The sequence below is a fragment of the Calliphora vicina genome, chromosome 4 (genome assembly GCF_958450345.1).
Source record: "Calliphora vicina chromosome 4, idCalVici1.1, whole genome shotgun sequence".
Lineage (NCBI taxonomy): Eukaryota > Metazoa > Arthropoda > Insecta > Diptera > Calliphoridae > Calliphora > Calliphora vicina.
Window position 1 is genome coordinate 98574713 of NC_088783.1, and position 14437 is coordinate 98589149.

General features: G+C 28.0%; 1 protein-coding gene across 2 annotated transcripts in view; it reads right to left on the reverse strand.

Annotated features, from left to right (window-relative positions):
- The window catches only part of LOC135959025 (monocyte to macrophage differentiation factor), a 17778-nt gene extending 3341 nt beyond the window's left edge, over positions 1–14437 (reverse strand). The window contains exons 1-3 of one of the 2 annotated variants that reach the window (XM_065510009.1): positions 14276–14437; positions 5981–6218; positions 5722–5912 (exon numbers count right to left, since the gene is read on the reverse strand). In XM_065510009.1, coding sequence (XP_065366081.1) covers positions 5722–5912; positions 5981–6151 — 362 coding nt within the window. In that variant the 5' untranslated portion in view covers positions 6152–6218; positions 14276–14437. Of the gene's footprint in view, positions 1–5721; positions 5913–5980; positions 6219–6307; positions 6445–14275 lie in introns of those variants that run through there. The other variant, XM_065510010.1, reaches the window with a different exon arrangement.

A 14437-nucleotide genomic window follows, 5' to 3' on the forward strand; every position in this document is an offset into this window, starting at 1 on the left:
TCATTACTATTGTTATCTCAGACACATTTAAAACTGCTTTAGTGAAAACCTAAAAATTAAAATATCTCGAAAACTGCACATATGATTTTAAAATTGTTGACATATTTTACAAAAAAGTTGTTAGTTATGCCTGATGAGCCCTTTTCGGCTGTCGAGTAGTGGTATTGCATATAAAGTAAAATTTTTTAACGTTTTAGAATCACTGTTTTGAAAAACCAATAAAAAAAAATTTAATCAGAGAAAGGCGTTATTTATAATATTATTTTATAAGTAAATTAATATGAAAATTTTTATAGTTCTATTATTTTTGGCTGGGATTGAATAAAATTGTATGATTGCGCCTGAAGTATTCAGAAACTAAATTTCAATTGAAAAATAATTGCAAAAATTGGTTATGTACATTTGTGGTTGGTTCAATACATTTTTTATTGTTTTAATAATAAAACATATCAGGTAATTTTTTAACTTCAATTCCAAATGTGCTTATCTTCTAAATTCTGTATTTTCAAAAGATGTTTGTTTAAAGCTATATTTACTAGTTTTATGTTAGTGGCCTAAGCTATACTTTATTCGTTTTTAAATATATAAAGGTTTATGTTTGACTCAATTGTAAAATATGTTTTCACTTAAGCAAAATTTGTATTGCATTATTATTCTGGTCGAAAAAAAAGACATGGAAGAAATATTTTTATACATAATCCTAATTTTTAATTAAAGAAAATTATGCGATCAAAATCTATCGATCTGCAAAGGTATGAATAATTTGTTTAGCTAAATAAATCGAGTTTTAATAAAAAACAATGTTGGTGTTTTTTTTGTAGAAAAAGCTTCTGGTAAAACAAATTTTTAATTTAAATTATACCTGTAATCTTTTATGGATGAAATCATTAATAATAATTTATAGTTGACATAAAAAAAAATATTGAGTGACTTTTTAGTCTATTATTTGGGTACATAATCTCGAAACGGACAACCAACAGAACAATGCAAGGAGTTGTTCCCCCTCGTCCTGATCATGACAACTTCTACAGAAGACAATAAAAGGTAGATTCAATCTCCCATAAAACCGTGCCCGAAATTTCCAAAAAAAAAAAACATTCTAAAACCGAAATTTTAAAAGTTATACGTATTATGGGTTACCCTGGGGAACGATTTTAAAATGGAGAATATTGAGAAAATGTATGGGTCGATTATGGATGGCAACCGAACTTCAGTTGCCTAAATGATATTACAGATGACAACTGGCAGCTATAATGCAGTTGAAAAAAAATTTAAAATTTTGTATATATGTATATTATTATTTTTTTAAGGTTTCTTGACTTTATACAATACAACAGATACAACAACAGAAAATTTGGCCGGTTGTTTCGGCCAAAGTTCCTTTTGATAATTTTGTTTACAATAGTTGGTTTCTGACAGTCTGCAAAGTTTGTTTGTGTTGAGACTAGGTTTTATTTTTTCAGGTTGGGCTTGTATTAATGATATTAATGTAATTAATTGAGTTTTTAAATATTATATATTTTTTTTATATATAATTATTACTCCCAAATTTCAGTAGTATAATTGGAACTGATTATAGTCTATGTCTAGGATTCTGTAACTGAATGAATAAATAAATGTTTAGGCTTTATATTGGATACCTATTTATGTTTCGATAAACTTATTAATACTATTTTTGCAAAGATCTATTTCATCTTAAACACATTAATATTCCATTGAGTTTTGTAAGATAACTAACGAAAAAAATTATGAAAAACTGACTTTCCAGGGTTCCACTCAATAAAAATACCACTTTTCTTTATTGACTATGTTGTAGCCGGCGTTGAGCTTAACAACTTTACTGAATAACTTTGCGATATTCAGACATTTAGATGGTCAAAATGCATGAAAAAGGCAAAAGAATTACAATTCTTCCTATATATACTAATTTCAAATCGATATACTATCTCGATTCCTAGACCTCACCCAGCGAAACGCTGGGACACGTATAACTTTTTTTTTAATCGATCTAACATTTCCCATTGGGCAGAACACCCGCCGATCACTTAGCCTACTATTTGTAGCATAGTGTTATTTATTCTTTTATTCATTCCAAAAAAAATATTTTACTTAGGATGATTTAAAATAAATATTTAGTAATATTTGATGATTTTTGATCTTACAAAACACTTGTGAGAGTAAACACGTCAAACAAATTTGTGTTAAAAAAGTGGTTACGCTTTTTTGAGTAAATATTTGGCATGTGTGATCCTACCTTGAAGATATTTTCTTTATCTATATGTACTTTTAAAAAAGCCATTCTAAATAGTACAATTGAGTCTCTATTCTCCAATTTATTCTTTTTTCTAATATATTTTCGAATATTCATTCAATTATTCTCAAATATAATATCATATTCTATACATTAAAATACAAATTTTTAGTCGAAGCAACCATATATGGCAACGCTAAGAGTTTTGGCTGTGAATTATAAACAACGGTTCGAAAGATTTAAATCTTAATTCCATTTTCATTATGAATTAATTGATAGACTTAATTCCTTTGTATATATAATGTATTAAATTCATTCCTTTGACAATTAATTCTTTATAAAATTTATAAAATTATAGAATTCAAATTCATTACGAAATAACTTTAAAAATGTATTGAATTATTTAAATTTTCATCAATTAAAATCTAATACAAAAAGGATCAATAAATTTTTTTTAATTCATTTTGTTAATGATTAAAAGCAAAACAAAACTGAATGCAGAAACAATAATTTAATGCAATTTGTATTAGATTTGAATTAACAAAAATGTAATTATTTAAAGTTTGAATGAATTCTGTTATGAATCAATTCCATTATGAATGAATTCAACGATGAATGAATTCTATTTAAATAAAAGTCATTGAATGAAGTTACAGAATTAGAAGTTGGGAATAGATTTATAGAATGAATGGCTGACGAAACTCAAATAAATAAATAAATAAGAATCAACATATAAAATATGCACAAAGCTCAAAGTGTTTTTCAACAACTTTTGAGATGAGCTAAGAAGAAATATAAATTTGTACACGGTTCTTTGAGAAAACTTCGTCCAAATATAATAATTTTATTAAATTACACATGGGGTTTTTTGCAGACAAGACGACATTCAATAATTAAATGCGTATGTATTTATGTGTGTGTGGATTTCAACAGATAGTTTTTACAAATTAAAACGTTACGAATTTAAAACAAACTACAATTGAGTCATTCTTTTATCTTGGAACGCAGGAACTTACCTTTCAAAGTAATCGCGACACTTTTTTTGCATAGTCTTCAAATACCACACCACAAGTTTGCCATGTGTGGGGATTTTGCCAGGTAAAGACGAAAGGGCTATTTTAAATTCATTCTGTCATTGAAATAAGTCGGCACAAATGTATGTATGTATCTTTAAATGAGATGAGCGGTCAATGAGATTAACATCAGACCTTTTTCTTTTTGAAGTCATATAGAGTTATATTAAGTATTTAGATGATTTGTTAACGTTTATAATACTTAAACAAAAATCCGAAATAGCTTATTTATTTAATGTCCAATTTTAATAAGTAGCTTGAAGTGCAATACAGAACTAAAATCAAAATTTATTTACAGAATGCAAACAAACCCTTAAAGCATTTTTGTCTCCGAAATATTTGTTTATTAAGTTATTCATATCAAAATTTTTAACCCTCGCGAATACCTATTTTACTGGGACCGTAAATAACGGTTATCCAGAAAATTTAAACTCAAATACTCTCCATGTTAGAGTCAAAAGAGATCTAAAAAAAATATCTCAACTCCACAGTGAACAGTTATTTTTCATCGAATACATAAAATTTCGTTAGAAACTCTTAAAAATAGATTTTTATTTAGCCATCATAAAATAAAACTCAATTGAAGAGTTTTATTTTTCCCGTCATAAAACTCTTTTCGTTTATTTTCTTCTGATATAATGTGTGTAGTAATTTATTTGTTTAAGAGAAAACAGCAACAATTTAATCAAACAATAACAAATTGAAATCCCACCACTTTTTATTTTAATTTTTTTTATTCAATTGCAATGTAAGGTGCTTTACAAATTGTAATTTCCGACGGGAAAAATAAAACTCCTCAAAAGAGTTTTATTTTATGACGGGAAAATAAAACTCCTCATATGAGGTTTATTTTATGACCGCAAATTAAAAATCTCTTTTTAAGAGTTTCATCCGAAATTTTCTTTTTATGTTGAAAAAACTATAATAAAATAACTTTTTTGATATCAGTTTTAACCGTTACGGTCCCTACTATTTTATGTATATTTCTTTTGATTAAATTTTTAAAAGCACCGCATTAAATATACTTATATACGTTTAGTTTAGTTCCAATGCATCAATTCTACAATCAATTGAACAACTTTAGCTTTATCTGTGTATTGTCAAAAAATTTGTTAATAAAAACTTGGAAAACAAGTTTGTGATATTATCCCAATAAGCATTAAGAACCTAAAAATTCAAGGACTAGAAACTATTGTTGGAATTTTACTTGAATTCAAATATAATTATGTTTTAAACTTTAAAAATATATTTGAAAAAATTAAAAATTGTCAAACATTTGGATGGAATTCATATTTCCTTTTTTACTGGAGAATGATGATATAACTATACATTAAGTACTTGACACTGGATTCAAGGCTGGAATTACTCTACAATAGGTTGAAATAAATCACATATAGAAGTGTTTACACAAACATAAAATATTAAGAGTACAATTTTAGTCTAATATTTATTAGAACTATATGGGTTTTACTATTTTTCAGTGTCTACTTAAAGGAAGAAAAGTTCAATCAAACTTTTAAGAGACAAAAAATAAACTTTAAGAAATTGTTCCATGCAATTCAAAACTTTCGTAGGATAGTGTTACAACACAATTATTAAGCAGGTGCAGCTTTTAAAATCGATTAATTCACTTGTTATTTATCGTATATTTTATTAAATTGAATTTTGATTATTTTGTTATCTTATCCCAAAATAAAAATGCTATTAATGAATTATTAAGGAGCTTGCTTCTGTTCATCAATTACACAGTGATGCAAAAGTGAGCAAAAAAAATTATGCAGGTGCTCACATGTAGCAATTTAGATTTTTTGGAGTCCATAGAGCACGGAAATACTTATAGTTTTCGTTGATCACTTTATTTTAGTGAAATAACGCTTTTCTTATTGTTACAACTTCAAACCATCATAAATATGTTCTTTTGAGAATAATTTCAAAATTGTTTCTTTTAAACAGAAAAATATTTATAAAAATCTGTTGAAAGTTACGATAGCATAAAGTCATAATGCTCCCCAACTTATGCGACCGTAATACAACCATTTTCCAACCGACTTTCAAAAAGGTTCTTCTGTTTGAAAGGTAAAACATATATCTTTTAAAATTTTTTGAAGTTATAACTTTATGAATATCGACATTTCTCTACATTTGTTAAAAAAGGTACTAAGCGCAGTGATTGAGAAAAACTATAGGTATTTTCGAACTCTATGGACTACAATAAAATGGAATTGCTATATCAGAACCCCTGCATAGTGATATTAATAATGTGTTGGCACTCAACTTGATAGCGTATTGATCACATATGGCGAATTTTCAAAACTAATCTGTATAGCTATGTACGCGTATATAATCAAATACTAAACCGTATAAATAAAATATGTAAATATGTACATTTAAACTTACTCGTGGTCGGTACAATAACATGTACAATGAAAACAAGATGAAACAGTAAAAAGTAAGGTGAGAGCACTGCCATATACCCAGGACACCAAATACTGACTAGATGACTTAGAACGTTCAAAAAGTTTATATTGACACAGCAACGCCGGTATTATCCAAATGCCATGTGTTATAACATTGGCCAATTGCTCTATCTTTTAAGTGAAAAGAGTATTTGTTGCAGATATTAATGTTATTATTTTTCAGTATCGACTCGGCTTACCTCAGTTGGCTTGTAAGCACAGCCAGGCTTTGCTTTTTCGTTCTTCCATTTAATGTTTTTTAATTGCAATTTAAATGTTAAATTCGATTTGATCCATGACTTCCAAAAGTTTGTTAATAAATTATCTAAAAATGAGTATTTATTTTGTACTTCATGTATAACGCTTTTCATGGCGAAAACTATATATTTGTTAGCCCCTCTTGTTCTTAATGCACAATGCGAGATGACTGCGAAGCTCCTGTAAATTGGAAAAGAACATGTAAATTAATAAAATTAAACTTAAATAATACAAATGACTGCAACAATAAACGATATTGTATCACTCACACACTTGAGCTTGCCAAAAGGCATTAATGGAATGAATGAATAGTCATACAAATGTGCTTGGCATATACACATACAAGAAAATCCAGGCATATACAATAGTATTAATTGATAATGTTTTTAATGGATGCCCAGATATCAAAGACTAATAATAATAATAATAACAAGGTGGTAGCCGTTGTATTATATTAAGTTTAAAGTACATGAACAATGTATACTAAACACTGGCGGATTTTGTATTTGCAAATATTGTCTTATCGCAAAATGTAGTGCTACACTGCTACTGCTAACACCAGCGATAACGTCGAGTATCATTAAATCTTTATGTTAATATTTGGGTATAACGCATATTTTTTACAACTTTTTATTAATTTCTATATTCACTTTTATACATATTTATTATTGTTATAATCCAAACAGTAACAATAGAGTACAATACGGTATATTGTACATGCATGTCCAGAATTTATAAACCATAATACCTACATATAAAGACATACAGCTGCGAAAAAAAATAGCACCACACCCAAACAAAACCCCTTCATGTTTAATGGTTTTTGTTGTATTTTCTTCCACGTCTTTCAGCCTTTTCTTTATAATAAATTAAAAAAGTGTCATAGTGGTGCTATTATTTTTTTCCCAACTGTATGTGAATGTATAATAGTAGGGTGGCCCCGTTTATATGAAGGAGAAATAAGGTGTCGATGTTCCGTTTGTGTGAAGAGAATATTTCTCCAAAAAAAATTGTCTGACGTCATTGTTTGGTGGGCTGAATCAAAAGGTTATTTTTTTATGAGTTTTTTTATATTTCTCGCAAAGGAAACATATAAAATATTAGTATCATGAAATGCGCTTTTAATGTAGTATCTGAATTCTCGCCCAAATCAAAAAATATATATTATAATAAATATTATTTGCAAAAATTTTATACGTAATTATTTATGTACCCCAATAGAAATTGAAAAAGGTCGAAAAGTCTAGTTTTTTTGCTAGTTTAAGCGGGAAATATTGAAGGGTTAATCTTTACAAAAAAAAAAACAAAGTACAAACGCTGATTACATAGTATTTGTGTTAAACATAAAAAATCCAGTCCTAAGGTTATTTGAATAATTTTTTGATTTAATAGATTTTTCGAAATTTTTCACTTTATTTTCTCAACATACTGTTTTGATAACAAAAAGTAAAATTTTCTGAAGCTTTGTATGGCAATACTACGAAGTTTAAACTAGAACCCAAAAACATCAAAGTGGATTATCGTTAGATTATATTTATTTTTAGATTAACTAAACTCATTATTAATTGGAATTTGATCTTCGTGTCAAAAACCAGCCCTATTACTCTTTCTTGCTGCAGTTTAAAAATATCCATTATTTTGCCAATGCACATTCTACAAATTTATTTTTGTTAAACAGTGAAATTTACTATATTTTAATAGAAATTTAAAATTAGTAAGTTTGAATTTATCTTAGTAACACACAAATTACGGAATTTAGTTTTTAAAAAAGTTTAAGGAAGGAAGACTTTTATATTACTGTGTTCAGCCTGCGCTGGAAGCTCGCGCTGTTCACGTAACAAAGGTAATCGTGATGGTAAAAATAGTTATAAGTGCAGTTACTTACAACTTCTTGAAAAACAACTTAAGGAATGTTAACCATAGAGCTGATGACCTAAAGCTGGAGTTCCACACCACGCGCTTAACGCTTTCTCGCATTCTACGCTGCTGTCGAAAAAGTAGAATCAATGTATTTGTACGCTGCAAGCATAGAATACTTAAAGTAGATCTACTTTCAACTTTATTTCTGATACTACTGATTTCTACACAGACGATAGTGCATTTGTTTGCTGCGGTGAAGGGCCAAACGAAATAAACAAAAGAATGAAAGTTAGATAAGGCCAATTATGACCTACGTATGCCATGCCTGGTCTCATAAAGCTGCTAAAACGTATACTAGAAAATTGTAGTTAACACAAAATTGAAAATTATACATGACCTACACCCTAGATATTCTACTGATTTACTACATAGTAGTGAATGTATGAAAAGCTAATAATCGATATTCTACTTTTCGATGAACCATAATCGATCACGAACAAATAATTTTTGGACCCTGAAAATCGATTTTTGACTATAATCGTATTGGATTTACTATTCACTACTACATAGTAACTTTAACTAATGTTTAATTCATCAAGGGAACTAACTTAACTGTCATTTAATGAAAAATGCTGAACGTATATATATAAAAAATGCAGAACGTATATACATATATGAAATAATAAGCATTTTGGGTTTAAATCAAGATCGTCAAAACTGCTTGCATTTTAATATTTTTTTGGTGTTGATAGATCTCTTATAATTAAGCACAAAAACGTTAAAATCTTAAAGTCAATATATAAAATATTAAATTTCTCATATACATAGGTATTTAGAAAATGATCTGGTCATTATGGGTATCATTGAATAGTGCTTCAAAATACCTCAATTAAATATCATAGTACGTGACATTTGGACACCTATTGATATACTTAAATAAAAACAATATTTGGATGATTTTATAATAAATAAAATTTAATATCGTACGTGACATACCGTACGTGACAGATTTTTCTCTTATAATAAAACAATATATATTCCGTAAATATATATATACAAAAACTCAAAAATTTAATGGAAAATACAATACATTCGGTTTCAATAAACAATTTTACAATAAATAAACAATCAGAGTCAAATTCATTTCATACTATATGCTAATTCGGAACTTAGTTTTAACCGCAATTGGCTAAAACATGCCAATTAAATTAAAAAATTAAATATAGTCAGTTTAAACTATTATTATGCCAATAAAATGTAATAAGCTCTAACAGAGTTGGGGGTAGAGCATTAAATATTTAGTGCACTAAGGTTTCCACTAAATTCCACTATAGTGACAACATTTTGATTTTCCACTATTTTTCATCACTATAGTGGTAGTGAAAAATATTTTAACTACCACTAAAAAAATTAGTGGTAGTGAAACATATTTTAACTACCACTAAAATAATTAGTGGTAGTGAACATTTTTCCACTACCACTAAACATTAGTGGTAGTGAAAATTTTGCACTACAATAAAATAGTGCAAATTTTTAACAGTTTAATTATAGTATATGCACTAAAAAAATAGTGTATATTGAAATATTCCAAACAGATTGAAAATATAGTCAAAATATTTCCATTTTATTATTTTTTATTGCATAAAAAAATAAAAACATTAAATTTTTAAGTAAAGTAAATTTCAGGAATTAAAATCTCAGCAATATTAATTTGTATTAATATAATTTAACAACGTATATCGTTGAAGGCAAATAATTGCTAAGGTTTTTATATACTAAAATGTATTTAATTTGATTTCTTATATTAATATATTGATGAAACTTCCTTTTTTTTTGTATTACTATTTCCTTTTGTTTTTAATTTTGTTACTACTTTAATATTAGTATTAATTAATTTAATAAATAATAAAAATAAAAAAGTATAAAATAATTCAATATAGTGATATGTATTTGAGTTCCATTAACATTAGTGAATGATTATATTTTTCCACTATCCTGTTTTTTTACATTTCCACTAAGCTGTAAAAAAAGGATTTTCACTACCACTAAATTAATTTTAGTGAAAAACATTCTTGTACCACTACCACTATTGCTTAGTGAGGCTGTTATTTTTCAAGTCACCACTAATAGTAGAATGTTATGTTCTCTCTATTGAACTTTGTATATCAGCTTTTATTTGCAATTTATATATATTTTTCTTATTTATTAATTTATATTAATTATTCATCTCAGAAGTTACATTTTTTTTAACGTCAGATTATTATATTATTAATTTGCATATAGTTATCAGCTTTTTTCTTATATATATTTATTATGGATTCCTTTGCTAATTTGGGTCCAGTATGTAGCAACAACTCTGTGCTTCGTACTAATCTTTTAAACTTTGTGGGACATTTAAAGATCGGTCATTATAATATTCAAAGTTTTAGTACATCCTCATCTTCATTTAAATTAAATGAGATAAGAAACATTCTTAGTGGTAATGTTCTTGACATTGTGGGTCTGAGCGAAACATGGCTTAAGCCGGAAACTTTGACTGAAACTGTCAATATTTCTGGTTATGATATGTGTAGAAGTGATAGACCTAGACCTGTAAGGGCTGGGGGAGTAGCTTTGCTTATATCTAAGAATATTAAATATAAGGTGGTTTTTAAATCTGATAGGTATGGTGTATTTGAATCAATATTTATTGAAATAATCTTACGTGGAATAAAAATTCTAATAGGTGTAGTTTATTTACCTAAGGGTGATTTTAATATTATGGATGAAATTGTTGGTGATATAATTGTTAGGTATACTAATGTTTGTATTATGGGAGATTTTAATATAAATATGTTTTGTTCTAGAAATTCTAATATAGTTAGAAAGATATGTCATGGTATGGGTTTGATTTGTCATCATAATTCGGCTCCTACTCATTATGATGTTAATAATAATTCTACTTCTCTTATCGATTACTTTCTGTTGAGCCCCTCTCTTGTTGTTGGTACATCTGGTCAAATGCAATGTCCAGGTATTTCTCATCACTCTTTTATTTATATTTCTCTTGATATTCCTACTCAATCATTCACAAAATATGTCTCATATTCCGATTATAATGCACTGAATATGGAAGCATTGGAACATACTGTGGATTCGTTAGATTTTTGTGGTATGTACTCGACTGCGAACGTAAATATTCAATTATCAGTTTTTATGTCGAATGTTGATATTTTGCACTCCTTGGTACCAATTGTGCGGCGTAAGATTTGTTTTAAAACTGATAATTGGTTTAAGTCGCCTAATATATTATATCATATCTCGTTACGGGATATAGCCTATAAATATTATCTCCGAAATAGGAATCATAGAAATTGGACAATATATTGTGAATATAGAAATCGAGCTAAGAGAGTAATTAAAGTAGCTAAGGAGCGTGCCTATTCAACTATGTTTCAGAACTTTGGTCCGAAGAAAATGTGGAATTTCTTAAGGAATAATGGTTGTTTAGAGACTCGAGATGATCTCATTACTGTAAATCCTAGTGAAGTTAATGAATATTTTGTTTCATGTCAAAATGAAGATGTACCTTTCTCACTTGACTCTCTAAATGATAACACTGTAGGAGCTTTCTCATTCCATTGTGTGGATCTTGGGGATCTGTATATAGCTTTTGGAAAAATTAAGTCGAATGCATCAGGTCATGATAGGTTGTCGTTGAAATTCTTAAAAATTATTTTTCCATTTCTTTCTTCCCATATACTTCATTTAGTTAACACAATCATTACTACATCGGTATTTCCCGTAGAATGGAAAATGGCTAGAGTAGTTCCTATAAGGAAAGAAGGTGATTCTGTTTCTTTTAATAATTTGCGTCCGATATCTGTCCTTCCGATTCTGTCTAAAGTTGTTGAACATATTTTTATGAAACAAATGTTGCTTCATCTTGATGGTAACTCATTGTTACATTCAGCCCAATCTGGGTTTCGATGTGGCTATAGTTCCAGTGCACTTCTTGTTGGTTTAACGGATTCAATACGAAATTTTGTAGATAAAGGCAAGAATGTTGTTCTTATCTCTCTTGATTTATCGAAAGCATTTGAGAGGGTTATACATTCAAGACTTGTGGTAAAATTATTGCGGCATTTTGATTTTTCGTTTTTGGCTTGTAAGCTTATATATTCTTATTTATGTGGTAGAAGCCAGTATGTCTCGATTGGAGACTCCAACTCCCCAATACTTCGTGTAGTAAGTGGTGTACCCCAAGGCTCTGTTATTGGGCCATTACTATTTATGTTGTACTTGAATGACCTTCTGAATATAGGAAATGGTCTGCCTTGTAGGCCTTTTGTCTATGCAGATGACGTTCAGTTTCTTTACTATGCAGACTCACAGTTTCCTGATGTCTTAAAGGAAGGAGTTAATTACATTATTAGTAGAGTTTTAACTTGGTCTTCTGAAAATGGATTTAAACTTAATTCAAGAAAGACTAAATTAATGGGATTTGGTTTCCGAACTGATGATATGGATATTACACTTGATGGCACATGTATTGAATTTGTAAATAGGATGAAATGTCTCGGTGTCTTGATTGATGATCACTTAAATTTTAAAGCTCATATTAACAGCATTTCTTCCAGAATATCATTTTTATTGAGAAGGTTATATTCACTTGATATATATCTTCCATTTTCTACTAGAATGCGTGTCGCTAATGCTTTATTGATGCCACATATTTTGTATTGTATAGAAGTATTTTCTGGTACTACGGGTCGTGAATTTGCTACATTTAAAATAATTTTCAATAGAATCGTGAGATTTGTTTTTCATTTGGGAATACGTCACCATGTAACTCCCTTTGTGGACAGATTCCTTCGATGTTCATTTCATAATTATGTAGCTATAAGGTTATTAATATTTTTTTACAAGATTTTTGTAAACGGTTTTCCTGATTATATAGTAGACAACTTTCATTTGATAAACTCTGATAGGAACCATCAATTTTTATATCCACTTTTTCATTCCGCAATATTTGAAAGATCATTCCAGATAAGATTATCAAGAATATGGAATACACTACCTAGGGATCTAAGATGTTTCTCATCTTCGCCTTATGCCTTTCGAAGAAAACTAATGAATTATGTAATTACACATGATTTATAATTTTTTCTCCTTCTCTTTAACTATTCCTCAAAATTTATAAGATATGCACTTTCATGCATTATAATTTTTTTGTTTTATTATTATACCTATAATGATTTAAAAAAAGGGTCTGATAACTTTTTTTTATTAAATTATATATACATTTATATTTATTTAAATGTTTGCATAAAAGAAAAAAAAATGTTAATAATTTTGTAATTACTTGTTTTTAACTATTTTTATTTATACTATTTTTGTTAAAAGTTAATATATTTAATTATTTTATTTAGTAGCTTTTATTAGCCATTAATGGCCCCTAAGCTTGGTTATATAAATTGAAGAAAAATAAATAAAACATTTAGGTATTAAAAAAAAAAAAAAAAAAATAGCTATTAATGATAGTGAAAAATTTTGCACTATCACTAACTTTTAGTGGAAACTGCAAATTTAGTGCACTACCCCCAACTTTGAGCTCTAAACACTTACACGTAGTAATATTTTAGTTTTTTCTCCTATTCAAATCATCTTGAAAAAAGTTTCAAGGATTTTTGGGTTTTCGGTCATGGTAGTTCTCGTGGAATTGCCCAATGGTACTGCTTATTAACATTGTGAACCAATAATTCCTTTTAGAATTTATATGACAGTACCTACTTCAGAAAATTTTGATATGCAGTAAAAGTTATTTTAGCGAAGCCGGTGTCCGATACACCTCACACGGTTCTTGATTTGATCCCAGTAACAGTTTATATTTTCATAATTTGTTTGTTAATATTCATATTTTCTGTATTGCCGGCCTTCAGTTGGTCGAATATACTTTTTCTGTAAATATATATATAGGACTTTATATTCCTATAACTCCTAAACTAACCCAGAGCACGAACAAATTTAAACGTTTTTGTGCTGATAATTATGAGAGCTAGGTATCAACACAAAAAATATTAAAATGCAAGCTGTTTCGACGATCTTTATTTATGCAAATTATGTAGTGATTAATTGTTTAAATACTTTAAGTAAATCTTCAAAACATTGTAGGTAACTAATTTTTTTTATAAAGATTTCAATAAAGATATTAATTATTATTATTATAAGTTTTGTGGTCATTCGATTTTTAATGTCTAAAGGTGTGTGTGTAGAACAAACTTTGTACATGCTTGCGAAGCCGTACGGATTTGCTCATTGCTGTAATGCTTTGGTTTTATTTAATTAGCCAGATATTCTTAGGACTTGTTATGTATTGGATGTATTTTTCAATTCACCTGTCTTCACAAATCTTTATATCACAATCTAGATTTACTTATTGCAAAACGTTTTTTGCAATATGTTCGATCACTTTATGTTGTGACATATTTACTAAACTTTTACCGTTGTTTTATAGAATTGTTTTCTTTTTGTATTTTTTTCTTTTTTTTTTGTCAGAG